Raw genomic sequence first — 15,819 nt, 5'->3', positions numbered from 1 at the left:
AAAATTGGTATAATTTAGTAATATTTTACGGACTTTCTTTTTGTGAGCTGTTTGAGAATTAGCATTTTGTTTGACTAAAATAGACTTTCTTTGGAATTAGCAAATGCACTTTATGATTAGCTAACAACCTATCCCTTCAGCAAAGGTTCCATTCATTACGAACTTTCATTTGAAAAAGGCAGACTTTCTGAGTGTTGTGCCAGTGGACCCTTGGATGGGGTGAGATTGGCTCAACATGCAGGGAGGATCCCAGCAGGTTCTCACCACCAGCGGGCGGACCCTAGCAAGGCAGAGACTTGTGGGAGGCTTCATCTATACCAGCTCTTGTTCCCCTCAGGTTGAGCCTTTGAGTGCCGGGGCCAGCAGGACTTAGGCGAGGGTCTCTGATAGGTGGTGTCCGGGGTTAGGCAAAGGTCTGTGGCAGGTGAAAGTCAGGTGTTGTGATGGTCCAGGCAAAGGTCAAAACTGAGAATCTATCTGAGGAGGAAACGGGCAAGGGTATGAAGAAACGGGTCAGGCAAGGCAGGAGCAGGTTGGGTAGACCAGGCAGGAACTGTGAAGCAACGCACACTGTCAAATAGGTTGGACCTGTTGCTGAGGCAACTGGGGAGATCTGGGCTTCCCTTAAGAAGGGGAAAGCTGTTGATGTCATCTAAGGGCGCCCCAGGTGTTTTCCCGCCACAGACCTTTAGATTTCATAATATCAGCATGCACTAGTGGAGACGGGCAGTGTCCTACCACACCAGCAGGGATGGTGGCGACTACTGCATCGGCAAGGAAACTTTACAGTGGCGACATTGGGGTGAGTATCACAACTTCTCAGGTCCCTCCTGTGAGCCACGAATCACAAGACTGAAATAGTATTCAAAGGATCTGTTACTTGTGTCTTTATATAAAATGTAAGCAAAGCCCTTAACCATCATTAGTAACCTTGCATATATTTTATCACATTGTTTTTTGAATATGTATGCATGTCTGATAAAATTGTATTAACTGTATTAAGAACATATATCAAATATATAGACCAAATCTCAAAGTTAAGAGCTGATTTTCAAAAGCATTTACACGTTTAAAACTGGGTTTTACATGTGTAAATGCACTTTACCTATGTAAGGGCCTCATTTTCCAAGGAGTTACCACGTGTGATAATTCCGCAAATCGCGCTAACGTTTGTTTAGAGAAAGTTAGGAGATGCTCTGGCAAGTTGGCACTAGCCATAAGTATAATCCTTGTTTTTCCTCCCCTCACAAAGTAAATTGGTCATTGTATTATACACACAATACTGTCTACAATGGGATTTTCAATACAAAAACATGGAAGAAATATAAAAAAAAAGTAATTTGTCTATTTTGGAGAATTCTAGCTGTGCTTTGTAATAGTGACTATTTTCTCACTGCTATTTAAATTGGCCCTGTATAAGTAGTACGTTGTTGCGGTTCCCTAGGTCATCGGAGAAAAAAGAGCTGCCCCAGATTCAGGCAAGAAACCGAAGACTCCAAAGAAGAAGAAAAAGAAAGATCCAAATGAGCCACAGAAGCCGGTGTCTGCCTACGCCCTCTTCTTCAGGGACACACAGGCTGCAATTAAAGGGCAAAACCCCAACGCCACTTTCGGAGAGGTTTCCAAAATAGTAGCATCTATGTGGGATGGTTTAGGAGAAGAACAAAAACAGGTAATGAAACATGAAAAATGTATCGTAAAATAGATCAAAGTAGCAAATTACTTCTTGATCTCAGTGCTAAAATCAACGGGGATGGGGTAGTTGGGTCCACCCCAGCCCCCATGCCTACCCTCCTTAACTGAAAACAATGAGACACAATCCAAAGTTGATAACTCCCAAGAAATATTTGATCAAGTGAAACTGTAAAGTCCACAGCTTTCCAGAGAAGGGACTCTAACCTAGGTAGCAGAGTTCTTTCTGAATACATTTCCCCAGATCCCCAAGAGAAAGGGATGAGCCAAGTAGTAGTTCAAGAGTACACATTCTTTTGGATCCCATGGCCTGCACAGGGCAAGCAACACCTTAATCCTCTTAGGAGATTCTGTTTGTGTCTGAGAATTACTGGGCAACCTGTTACTCTTAAAGTAAGACTGCTGGCCCACAGCCATGGGTCACAACCATACCGGGGATTAACCGAGCTGCTGTTTTTTCCAAGGCCACGCAGGCCCTGGCAACCGCCAAATGTCTAGCTTGTAAAGTCCTTAGCAGCCCTAAAAGCATTCAGAGCTCTCTTGTGAAGCATTCAGGCCCTTCCCCATTTAAACCCTCTCAGACCTGAGTGTCCCTGCCAGCTGTGACAGTGAAACAAATTCAACAATATTGCATCCAAGTAACAAAATTAAAGTAGCGAATGGTAAACCACAGATATAAATGTCAAACCTTAACACTTTCCGACCCTTGAATCCTCAATACAACTCCATGACCTGCCCCTTGCATCGTCCTCAAACACAGGAAGGATGGGTGAGAATCGCAGCAACAGTGGGAATGAGAAGGCAAAAGACCAAGATATAGCATGATTCCCCTCCTTATATCTGCTCCCCAACCTGATGTATCCCCAGTATGGGCTGACTGGTTCCTGCACAGCCTACCAAGAGGACGGGATGTAGAAGTGCTGATGCAACCATACCCTGGACTCATTAGGAACTGCTACAGCCAACCACATGGCCCCAGGCAGGCCTTGTAAGTAACACAGCCGTTTTGTTGCATGTGGCCTCTGTATCAGGCACGGCAACACGTTTTTAATATGGGTAGTCGTGATCAACCCAAACTCCTTAACCAGAAATGGTGACACACAATATAGCACGCAATTGATCAACTGGAATAAGAAGTTTCAGGTTTGTTAATGACCTGACAAGAGAATATTACCTATGTACTTGAGCCCTTCCTTCATACATTTCACTGAATCCTCCCTTCCCGGTAGGGAAGGAGAGGAGAAAAGGAAGGCTAGATCCCAGTGTCAACCATAAGCATGCAAGGCCTCATTTCTTTTAGGGAAGTATGTCTATCTCCAGGTTTCACCAGGCAGAAGAGTTTGAAGGTTGCACTCTTCCCTTTTGTGTCTGTAAAGTCACAGTCATGTTCCCTTCCTCAAGACCTGCATCTGACTCACTCTCCTTCTCTTCTGCTGCCAGGGTTTTCAGTATGCTGCTTTGCTGTGTGGGTCCTTTCTAAGTGGTGTACTATCTGTTTTATGCACTGTGCTGCCTGACCTTGCTGCACTCTGATCTCTGGGAATTGTGCTGCCAACTAATCCAGTAAGCTTATCTGACTTCCCTATGGCTCGTACAGAAACTCCTGGCTCCCCAACTATTTTGTGCCTGTGGCATCGGAGCCAAACCAACTTGTGCCTAACACGACTGCCAAGCTGGTTGAAATGCCCTAACCTCCCTTGGGGCTATTCCTGGAGAGTCAAAATTCATTTCTTAGCATGTGGCCTGCTGTTGCTGCCAAGTCCCAGGGGACCATGCTAGTGGGCCTGTGTCTGGCTCACTGACCAGCTGTCTGGGGAGAATGGAAGGCCTCGCATTGTACTGCTGCTACTCTTCTGGCACATGGGGGTTGTAGCCGCAGCCAGTATGACTCAGGATGCCATTCAGTCATTTCAGAAGGCTGGATGGAGTCACCCTGTATTCCAGCATCACAAGCAAGAGCTTGTGATGCTGGAATACAGGGTCAACGGGGCTGGGGTAGTTGGGTCCACCCCAGGGGGTGGACCCAACTACCCCAGTTGGGTAGTTCAGATCTATAGCCAGTTCTATCTATAGCCAGTGGTAGTTCTATCTATAGCCAGTGGGGTGTAGGGATATATGAATTTTCTTCCTCTTCAATATTATTGTTGGAGCCCTGTTTCCAGGGCTCCACCTCCCATGCAAGAGAAGGTGCCTGGGGTCCCCCTTTCCACCAAGCCCGATGGACTCCCACAGGTGCTTCCCACCCAGCCCAGATCCTCTTCTCCCCCCCCCCCCCCCCCCCCTAAATCATGGGGCTGCTTTCCCACTGCCCTACTCCTGTCCTACTCATTTATTTATTTAACTATTTTCTATACTGATATTCATGATACAAATCATATCATATATATCAGTTCACAAGGAACAGGGGGGTTGTAACAATAATATTGAAGAGGAAGAAAATTCATATATCCCTACACCCCACTGGCTATAGATACTATGATCCCCTGCAAGTCACCTCTGTTGCACCGCTATCTGTCCTCTCTCACCTTTGCTACAGTCTGCGGCTCAACCCTACTTGTTTGATGGTTCCCCATAATCCCTTTTATCATACCTTTACTACCTATTGGCATGTGGGCTGTGGCATCAGTGTATTCCCCCAAAAGGACCCTGCACATTGTTGCAACTGTGCACTGGATGACGACGCTGCTGCTGCTTTCCCTGTGGCCCATTTGGTAGGCTGGAGCTGTCACTTCAGATTAAAGGGATATTGTTGCTGGTAGTGCCAGGCTAGCAGGTGACGCCAAGAAAGGATCTCGATCGGTGATCTGAACTGCAATGGCAACTGTGGGAAGTAAGAGGGCAGAGACCGAAGCACAGGATAGGACAGCCTCCTGCCTTATATCATCTCTTCCTCATCTTGTACCTCACCCCCTACTTAACGTGCCCATGCATCTCCCATATATAGCTAATAGAGAGTCTGCCGACCCCCCCCCCCCCCCCCTAAAATCGACCAGCCTTGAGAGCGCATGCTAGGAGGGAGGATCAGGAGAGTGTTGATTTGACCAGTTGTATGGCTTTGCTCAGGATCTGATAGTCTGCACTGTAGCTGGGACCCTCTTTCCTCTCTCCAATAGAAAGGCGGATGTGCTGTTGGGGAAGGGGGAGGACTGATCAGGGCTGTAGAATGATTATACAGATACCCTGTTACAAAATTGTGTTCATGCATCAAGCATGGCCTCCCTATTTTTTATTTGCAAGTTAACCTAACGATATACTGCACTGATTTGCAAACTGATAAAATTAGAAATCCGTACAGTTCCTCACACATTCCTTTTTTAGTTAAACAATATTTATATATTTATTTACTATAGATACTGTGTAATTTGATATTCAGCTCTACCCAAACTTATGGTAATCTTTGTTTTTTTTTACTTAGCATGTTAGATCTCACTGAGGTGAACAGTAACCATCATTAATTGCTTACATCTATGAGGTCTAATCTTCTGTTCTTTTTAAGTTGGGTATTGATTTATAATTTAAAAAAAATAAAAAAAAAAACTTACTCCTGAGTCAGGGGCATACAACTTTCTCATCCTCAAGGACAATAAACAGGTCTGCTTTCCAGAATAGTTACAATAACTATTCATGAGATATGTTTGCATGGTCTAAGAATTAAATTCATTTGCTTATTATGGTTATTCTGGAAAAAAAATAGATTGCAGTCCTTCTGGAATAGATTTGCACACTTTGCTTAGTCTATAGTACATTCAGAGAGTAATTTTCAAAGTCACGTACTTGCATAAAACATGAGTTTGTGTAAATGGCTCCTTATAACCATTTCACATGGTTTGTGCGCACAAGTGTATGCACAACCCGATTTTGTGCATACTTTTATGCACACAAAAAAATTGTTCTTGGATTGGGGGAGAGGTGACGTTGGAATTTGCATGCATAGTTTTTATTTTAAATAGTATTCACGTAAAGTAACCCTCACAAGTTGTGCTGCAAAGATCAGGTGTAACTTTGTACAGGTTAGTTCATTCACATTGCTTTGAACATGATCGGAAATAAACTTATATGTGTGTCGTTAGAAATAGGACTTTGGGTTAATTTGTGAGCTTGTTTAATGTAGTATTTGTTTACCACCGTTAAGAATTGTGTGGGCTTAGAGATAATAGAACTAGTTTGTTAGTATTTGTAAGTATTAGAGTTGTGAGTTTGCAAAGGTCACTTACTTGATCTAAAAAGGTGAGAATACTAGTTCCTGGGTAACTAATCACTAGTTTGATTCCCTCCCACCCTCCCTAGGCTCTTTCTCTGTTAAATAGATAATCCCCACCCTCCATCTCCCAGTTAAATTCAAAATAAGAGTCAATTAGTAATTTTGAATAATATAGAATTATCCTTGATTTTAGTGATTGAAAAATTTGTCTTGTTGGTTATTCACAAACTAACATGTCAGTTATCAATTTTAAAAACCTTAGATCTTAAAATATACCAAATAATTTACAACCCCTTTAAATTGAGAGGCCTACTTACTCTATAATGAACTTTAAACTTCAGTAAGGTAATAAAATTAAGATGCAGAAGTCCAGCAGTGAGAGCTATCTAGTTTTCTGCACCAAGTGCCACATGTATGATTATCTACCTGTTGGTGAGGTATTGTATGTGTGCACTCTATGTAAAGAGCTCCTGCCTCCTAGATAATGAGTCTGATCTCTGGAGGCCAGACTGGCAGACCTGGAGAAGCTGAGGCAGACAGAGGTATGTAGAGGAGACCTTCTGGAACATAATAAGAATGGTCCCAACTCCAGTCAAGCAGTGCTTATGCTGCTTTAGCGGAGCACGATCTTCAGTGTCAGTAAGCCTGACTTCAGTGCAAGGAAAAATAATGGAAACTGCTACAAAGAATAAAAATCACAAAAAATTTAGATAGACATGGTTTAATGTTGTGCAGCCAGCATAGATTTACCTAAGGGAAGTCTTGCCTCACAAATCTCCTACATTTTTTTTTTTTAAGGGGTAAATAAACACGTGGACAAAGTTGAACCAATAGATGTGGTGTATTGGATGGTCAGAAGGAGTTTGACAAAGTCCCTCATGAGAGACTTCTAAGAAAACTAAAAAGTCATGGGATAGGAGGTGATGTCCTTTCGTGGATTACAAACTGGTTAAAAGACAGGAAACAGAGTAGGATTAAATGGTCAATTTTCTCAGTGGAAAAGGGTAAACAGTGGAGTGCCTTAGGGATCTGTACTTGGACCGGTGCTTTTCAATATATTTATAAATGATCTGGAAAGGGGTACAAGTGAGGTGATCATATTTTGGATGACACAAAATTATTCAGAGTAGTTAAATCACAAGCGGATTGTGATAAATTGCAGGAGGACCTTGTGAGACTGGATTTACAAATGGCAGACAAAATTTAATGTGGACAAGTGCAAAGTGATGCATATAGAGAAAAATAACCCTCGCTGTAGTTACACTGTTAGGTTCCATATTCAGAGTTAACGCCCAGCAAGAAGATCTAGGCATCATAGTGGATAATACATTGAAATCGTTGGCTCAGTGTGCTGTGGCAGTCAAAAAAGCAAACAGAATGTTAGGAATTGTTAGGATTAGAATGGCAAATAAAATGGTAGATGTGGTAATGCCTCTGTATCGCTCCAAGGTGAGACCACACCTTGAATACTGTGTGTAATTCTGGTTGCCATATATATTAAAAAAAAAAAAAAAAAAAAAAAAAAAAAAATATATATATATATATATATATATATATATATATATATATATATATATATATATATATATAATTTGCACTGGAGAAAGTGCAGAGAAGGATGACCAAAATAAGGGCCATGGAACGGCTGCCGTATGAGGAAAGGCTAAAAAGGTTAGGGCTGTTTGGAGAAGAGATGACTGAGGGGGGATATGATAGAGGTCTACAAAATCATGAAAGTACTTGAACAGGTTAATGGAAATTGGTTATTTACTTTCTCAGATAATAGAAGGACTAGGGGGCACTCCATGGAGTTAGCAAGTAGCTAACTGAAAACAAATCAGAGAGCATTCTTTTTCACTCAACAAATAGTTAAGCTCTGGAATTCATTGCCAGAGGATGTGGTTATGGGAGTTAGTTTAATTGGGTTTAAAAAAGGTTTGGAAAAGTTCTTAGAGGAGAAGTCCATAAACTGCTATTAAACAATAAGGAATAGTAGCTTGAGAACTATTTAATATTTGGGTACTTGACAGATACTTGTGACGTGGATTGGCCACTTGGAAACAGGATGCTGGGCTTGATGGACTAGTATGGCATATCTTATGTAAGGTCAGCTGGCAGGAAACCATCAGCTTGGTGTGGCTGGAAGTGATCCTGTGATCTATGTGATGTTTTATCCTCTCACACCGAGGATGTGTCGCCAAGGATGTGTGCTCGGGAGGAAGGATTAGGACAGCTGTTACAGTGCGTGATTCAGTCATTAGATATGTTAATAGCTGAGTGGCTGCTGGGTGTGAGGGTAACTTGCTTACCTGACGTGAAGGTAGCAGACATCACGCGCCGCCTAGATAAAATTTTAGAGAGTGCTGGGGAGGAGCTGGCTGTCAAGGTACATGTGGGTATCAATGACATAGGCAGGTGCAGGAGAGAGGTTCTGGAAGCTAAATTTACGCTCTTAAGAAACTGAAATCCAGAACATCCATGGCTGCATTCTCAGAAATGCTTCCCATACCATGCACAGGACCCCAGAGGCAGATTGAACCCCAGAATCTTAATGTGTTGATGAGACGATGGTGGGGGAAAGGGTTTCCGATTTAAGGACTGGGGTAACATTCTGGGAAAAGTGAAACCTATTCCATCAGGATAGGCTCCACCTTAACCAGAGTGGAACCAGGCTGCTAATACTAAAGTTTAAAAAGGAGATAGAACAGCTTTTAAACTAAAGGATAGGGGAAAGCTGACAGTCGCTCTGAAGTGCACAGTTGATAATGATGTATCTTTCAAGGATACTAACAAAACAGGGAAGATGGGGCATCCTGAATAGGTTGCAATTAATGCTAAAGTAGCTGTAACTTGCTGCTACACCCCTGTTGGTCAGGTGATCAAATTTGCTGATAAAAAAACATTATTCAAACTTGTTAAATCACAAGAGGATTGTAAGAAATTGCAAGAGGTCCTTGCAAGACTCGGCATCCAAGTGGCAGATGACATTTAATGTGGACAAGTACAAAGTGATGCATGTAAGGAAGAGAAACCCACTTCATAGCTGCACAATACAAGGTTCCACTTTCGGAATCACCACCCAGGAAAAGGTTCTAGGTATCACCATGGATAATATGCTGAAATTCTCTGTTCAGTGTGCGGTGGCAGCCAAAAAAGCAAATGGAATGCTAGGAATTATTAGGAAGGGGATGGAGAATAAAACAAAGAATATGATAATGCCTCTATATCGCTCCAAGGTGAGACCTCACCTTAATTATTGTCTACAATTGTGGTCATTGCATCTCAAAAAGATATAGTGAATTTATAAAAGATACCAAGAAGGGTGACCAAAATGATAAAAGGGATGGAATAATTCTCCTATGAGGAAAGGATAAAGAGGTTAGGACTCTTCAACTTGGAGAAGAGACAGCTGAGGGGAGACATTGATAGGTGTCAGTAAAATGAGTGGAGTGGAATGGGTAAATGCAAATCGGTTATTTACTCTTTCAAAATGTACAAAGACTAGGGGGACAAGTAATGAATTTAATACACATAGAAGGAATATTGTTTTATTCAATGCATAATTAAACGTTGGAATTCATTGTTAGAGGATGTAGTAAATGCTGTTAGTGTAGCTGAGATTTAAAAAGGTTTGAACAAGTTCCTGGAAGAGAAGTCCATAAGTCATTATTAAGGGGGACTTGGGAAAATATGCTCCTTATCCCTGGGATAAATAGTATGAAGTCTATCGATCTTTTGGGATCCTGTCAGGTACTTGTGACCTCGATTGGCCACTATAGGAAACAGAATACTGGGCTTGATGGACCTTTCATCTGACCTAGTGAGACAAATCTTATGTTCTTAATTAAAGGTATTAAATTATCATTATCTATATTCTCTTTGCATTCAATAATTTTGCAAGAACAATTGTTTGATATGAGACATAGGCTGACGGTGTTGTCACTTATGTTAACAGGTGTACAAAAGAAAGACTGAAGCTGCTAAAAAGGAATATCTGAAAGCACTTGCCGCCTACAGAGCAAGTTTGGTCTCCAAGGTAAGGCCTGCCAATGTATTAAGCTATAGAAATGTAAGATCAGTAGATTTGGGCCTGCTAGAAAATTTGAAGGTGAAGTCAAAACAAAACTCTCAGAACTGAAGTATTCTATAGAGAGCACCCCCGCCTGCCGGAATCCCCCCCCCCCCCCCCCAAGAGATGTTAGGAGGCTTCGAGTCCTGACACTTCCACCGCCTTGCCTACCCCATCTGATATGTCATCAAGGATTTTCAGGGTAGCAGTGATCTCCATTTGCTCCTGATCTCCTTGCTGAGTTATCAGATGGCACTCGCACTCTCTTCTGTGCCATTGATGCCATTTGATGCTTTGGAGTGAGTGAGGCAGGAGCAAGTGGGGATCACTTCTGCCCTAAAGACTCTGCCACCCCAGATGGTGCAGGTGAGAGTGGAGAGGATCCGGTGGTGGAGGGCATGGGAGGGGGGGGGGTGCATCATGATTCGGAGGGGCCTCGAGTGGTTGGAGGGTTTGCAGTTGGAGGGGCCTCTAGCAGAGGGAAATATTTTGGCAGGGGCTGCAACTCAGTTCATAATGGCGTGTTTATGAGGGGGGGGGGGAGTTGGGGGAGGGGGCAGGGAATGGGAAAGACAAGCCGCTGACAACCTTTTATGGACACGGGGTGAAATTGAGTCCCAGCCATCAATGGGGTGCATTCACCTTCTGATGCACTCAGCGAAAGCTAACCTTACCTGTTGAGACTTAGCTAACTTTTGGGGGTTACTTTAAGCCATGTGACCCCAGTGTGGTTTGCAGTAATCATTAAAGAATTATTCTGCATGTATTTGCATCCAGCGCGGTTCATGAAAATATTTGTCTGCGTTACAAAGTTTTCTTTGTGCTAATGGTAATGCAAGTGTGTACATTAACGTGTGTGAAACTGCTGCATTGATGTTAGCTTGCTTTTCTAATAGGCCCATAATGGTTTATCCATGAATTCTTAAATTGCTTTTCCATAAAAGGTATTGCTGTCTTCTCTGTGGTGTAATAGCTTATTCTCTTAATGTTTTTTATAGAATATATAATAACAGAGTGACAAACGCGGTTCTAAAAAATGTATTCAAAGAAAATCATGGAATCATACCAATGTTTATTGTGCACCCCTTGGTTGTGATATATAGTCAGGAAATGCAGTTTATACATTTTTTTAACTAAATTAAAGTAAATACAGGTTTATTTCATTGTATTCCCAAAAAATGTTTGACAAGGAATCTGTTTTATGACCCATGTTCCAACTTTAGCAGCTTGTGTACAAAAGTGTGTGTGTTATGCATGCACTATTACATTTTTCATGCGCTATTTTTCTATGCTTGCCATTGAGCCCCATAGAAAAACTGAACACAAAGTTTGGTTCTGCTAAACTTTGCAAATAATTGTTTTCTAAATTTAGTCAACCAAGCAAATTTCATGCATAGTTTACTTATTGTTAATAAGCTGCTTTGTATGATTTTGCATCACAGCAGCTCATTAACGTAATTTGAATAAAATATTGCGTGCTGAAAAATATGCATGAGATTTTATTACTTGAGATGCTGAAAAATTTAGCAAACTCTGCTTCAAGTGCTTATATGAAATATAGTACCTGTTTTCTCCTGATTTTGTACACAGTCAAGTTTGCAAATTTTACTTGCTTACTACCTTGGCCTTTCTATTCTCAATAACTAATTAATAATGTGAAGTAACTAACACACAGGAAATCATTTGAATTTTGATTTTGCCCACGGAAAATGTTCTACAAATTCTAACATATTTGGGGAATGGTTTGAAGGGCAGGGAGCGGGCTATTTAATTTCATTAAGAAATGAAAAAAACAGATCAATTTTTTTACATTTCACAGCAACAAATATAGGGAAATTGTGCTGCAGAATATGAGGGCAGCTTGAAGTCTTACCCTTCTCAAATGCTGTGAATTACCGTTGTGTGTTAACTCAATATAAATTTGAATTTTTCTTCTTTTTTTTTTTTAATAGGCCGCAGCAGAATCGGCTGAGGCACAGACAATTCGTTCTGTTCAGCAAACATTAGCATCCACTAATTTGACATCCTCTCTTCTGTTAAATTCTCCCCTTTCTCAACATGCAGCAGTGTCTGTAGCCAATCAAACTCTTCAGCAGTCCCTTCCCAGGGCAATAGCTCCAAAACCTTTAACGATGCGATTGCCTTCTAATCAGATTGTAACCCCCGTTACCATTGCACCAAACATGCCAGCAAACATGGGAACACCACTAATGAGCTCCATGGGAACACCAATGGTTGCAACACCGCCCTCATCTCAAGTGAGTCCTTCCATGCAATCCCAGCAGCACCAGATACAGCAGCTACAGCAGCAGCAGCTGCAACAAATGCAACAGCAGCAGCTGCATCAACACCAAATGCATCAGCAGATTCAGCAACAAATGCAACATCAGCATTTTCAGCACCACATGCAGCAACATTTGCAGCAGCAGCAGCAGCAACATATCCAGCAACAAATTAATCAGCAGCAAATGCAACAGCAGCTGCAGCAACACATACAGCTTCAGCAGATACAACAACAAATACAACACATGCAACACCAGTCTCAGCCATCTCCCCGTCAGCACTCTCCAGTTGCTTCGCAGTCCGTGGTAGCCTCACAGATAGCTTCGCCCATCCCATCGATTGGAAGCCCCAAGCCAACGCCTCAGCAGCACCAGTCGCAGATTCAGCCACAGGCACAGACTCAAGTACTATCACAAGTCAGTATTTTCTAAAGGTAAATCATCTTGCAGAATCAATTTGCATTTATTTTGGGGAGGGAAGAGGCGAATTACGTTTAGGTGAAAGAAGTAGTCGGTGGTGGTTATGCAGCGATGCGTAACAGATCGAATGATTCTCTAAAGTGTCTATTAGATAGGCAATAAAGAACTACCATGTAGCTGTGTATCATCTTTTAGCTGAATATAAATAATTTTCTTTAACAAAAAAAAAAAGCTGTGCTCTTTTTCCATGTGATGCCTTTTTAATTTATTTAAGCTTTTCCTACAATATTTGAATCTGATATCTAATAAATACCTAGAGATCACTATGGCTGCAGATTGGCCCTTGAAAACTGCAATGCATACATTTGCTGCCTTCAAAGTACGGTATCGAAATTCAAGAGAGAACGAGACGAGCATGGAGGATTCTTAGTTGTTGAAAAGTGAAAAATAAATTCAGATATCAATTAGGATCGGTTGTTGAATCAGGAAGGGACAAGGGGCAGGCTCGATGGACCTTGTAGTCTTTACCCTGTGTCACGTTTTTATATCTGAACGGGTGTAATGCACTTCAGGGCAGTTGGGACTCATGAAACCTTTTATAAAGCACAGTTGTGACTACCTGTAAAGTAATCATTTCAGTATCATACAAGCATTTTTGTATGACATAGTGGTTGATGGCATTTTTGTCATGAAAAATAATGTAAGATTTTTTTTTTGCCAAAGCTCTTATTTTTTTTTCTCTTTTAAATATCTTCAGAAAATGAAATGCAAGTGGCTATAATTGTTGACCTGCCCATTCAGCTCTGTCCATAGTTGTTGGTTTGTTTTTTTTTCCCCAAAATAAGCCTACTTTGTAACTATGTATATTGATACCGCAACCCTATGATGTACATTCTAATTAGAAAAACAGATGTGAATATTATATTCTGTGTTTAAGTGACAAGTTTCTTATTAAAACAATGTATTTTTTAAAAGGGAAATGCACTTAAAATCTGTTATTACAAGAGCTAGGATTAAAAGAGAGACAGTTTTATTGTACTGTAATGCAAGTAGAATATTTAAAGCAAATCCATGCCTGAGTCATCAATGTAAATATTTTCTTTTGAAGGTGTAAGTTTTCATATAATGTGTTGTAAAGTTTTCATAAACGAGGCTTTAATGTTAAACACTGGGTACACAAACCATTAATTGCGACATTGCTTATTGTGTTTTTATGCTGTTTTATACTTTTTTATGAGTTATGATAGCCGCAATTAAGTTGTTTGTATTTTGCTTAACTGAAAAAAAAATGTTTTTATCTTGCTATAGAATAAACACATTTCAGTAAAAATGGTCAAATTTTGTCATGCTTATATCATTCTGTTCCATTTACAATTCATATATCATCAAACCCACTTTACTTTCTTAATTTAAAAAAATGTATTGTTCATGTTACATGGTGCACATGTTACAAAGCCTTGCATCTCTCAGCCACCAATTCAGTTTGTTAGTGGTGGAAAGCTGTTGCCATCTTATATGACATGAGTTAGCCTCAGTCCAGTTCTCAGAGGGCATTGCTAAAGAGACCCTCTGAGAACCATTGGCACCATTATTACCAGGAAGTCTTACCAGGAAGAGCAAATATTACACAGGAAGGGAGGCTAAACTACCCTTTAATACCAAGAGCAGGTGACTCAGAGCAGGGTTCAGGTACAATATGCACAGCCTTAATTAATATGGTGCTTGTTCTATAGATAAGAGAGAGAATATCACTTTCCAGTATTTTGACTTTATCACTTTTCACAAGCACTAAATTAACTGGAAACATTAATTTTTCAAAAATTTTTTTATATATATATATAGAGAGATAGATATAGATATATATTTATATAGAGATGGATAGATATTTATATATAGATACATTTATTGTGTGTGTGTGTATACGTATATTCAAGTGAAAATTTGGCAAGGTTAGATGAAAACTGAGGAGACTTGTGATGAGGAGAATGTATTGACAGATCATGAAGCAGAATCCAGGTCCAAGAAACAATTCTGCTAATCCATGCTGGCTCTGCATCCATCCCTGTCCCTGGTACCTTCTACACCACTGCTTTCTCTCCTTTAAGCCAAACTACCTGCCACACCCCTCCCCTCACCTCAGTTTTTCTGTGTCTTTCTTACTACATTCCCGTTCATTATCTGCCGCCATCTTTCCTAGGGACTTCTGTCCATCTCTAAGCACATATCTGCCACAGTTCTAGTGGCATCTATCTACTGATTCTCTGAGGACAAGCCAGATGTCGTCATCAATGGGAGCCCAATGTGGAAGTTTGGCTTCAAAGCTTCTAAAAGCATTGACTTGTACAGCCTGACCACTCCCCTGCATCCTATGAGGGGCTCCTCAGTCTCTTAATTTCTGCAGAGGCTTCAGGTTTTGGATCCTTTTCCTCCCCTCCTGAAGCAGAAGTGTTTTTTTTTTTTTTGTGGAGCCCACATTGTAATTCTTCTAGGTAGGTTTTCTGCCAATTTTAGCTTTCTTTTTTATAGTCAGCGGCATAGAATATTGATTCAGGTGCATCGGTCAGGTTTTTGTCCTTTTCTAAATCATCCTATTTTGACCTGATGTCTCAAGAAAACCGGTAGACTTCACAAGTACCCTAGTGCAAATGCACTATCACAGATCCCATCCTCCTAGATGTGGGCTTTGCATGATGGCCAATTACTATTCCTCTTGTGGAACTGTTATTCCAGGAGGACATCAGTCCCAGCTGGAGCTTGTGAGAGACTCTTTAGGTGTTGCCAGGCCCATCAGCACCAGAGGTTTAAAGGAGCCCAAAGCTATACTGACTACATGAGGTACAATGCATCCACATCAAGCATCAGGAATCAAGATATTCTATCATGTACCTCCTCTCATCTAAGGAGAGTGCAGAGTCCACTTGTTTGATGCTGACATTGAGCCCTGATGATGTGCATTGGGTGAAGCATTGACATTGAAACATATTGCTAAGAGCAGGGACTTTCTAGAAGACGTCTTGAACCTTCCTAAGGTTTCCTGTGGGGATGAAAGCTCATCCTTGTTGCATCCCTGGGAAATGGCACAATTGTACCAGTCTCCAAGGCTCAAGGTAATTCACCCTGATGTCCAAGGAAGATGTGGCTTCTCTACCCGATTC

At 41.2% G+C, this 15,819-nt stretch overlaps 1 protein-coding gene across 4 annotated transcripts in view; it reads left to right on the top strand.

The window, feature by feature from the left end:
• Positions 1–14,002, top strand: part of TOX3 (TOX high mobility group box family member 3) — a 286,153-nt gene extending 272,151 nt beyond the window's left edge. For all 4 annotated transcript variants that reach the window (XM_029608537.1, XM_029608536.1, XM_029608538.1 and 1 more), the window contains 3 exons: positions 1,445–1,672; positions 9,849–9,929; positions 11,915–14,002. In XM_029608537.1, the coding sequence (XP_029464397.1) occupies positions 1,445–1,672; positions 9,849–9,929; positions 11,915–12,676 (1,071 nt within the window). In that variant the 3' untranslated portion in view covers positions 12,677–14,002. The remainder of the gene's footprint in view (positions 1–1,444; positions 1,673–9,848; positions 9,930–11,914) is intronic.
• Positions 14,003–15,819: the final 1,817 nt, after the last annotated feature.

The sequence above is a fragment of the Rhinatrema bivittatum genome, chromosome 7 (assembly GCF_901001135.1).
Source record: "Rhinatrema bivittatum chromosome 7, aRhiBiv1.1, whole genome shotgun sequence".
In the NCBI taxonomy this organism is placed as follows: Eukaryota; Metazoa; Chordata; class Amphibia; order Gymnophiona; family Rhinatrematidae; genus Rhinatrema; species Rhinatrema bivittatum.
Note: the sequence above shows the minus strand (reverse complement) of the source record. Positions and strands in the feature narration are given on the sequence as shown.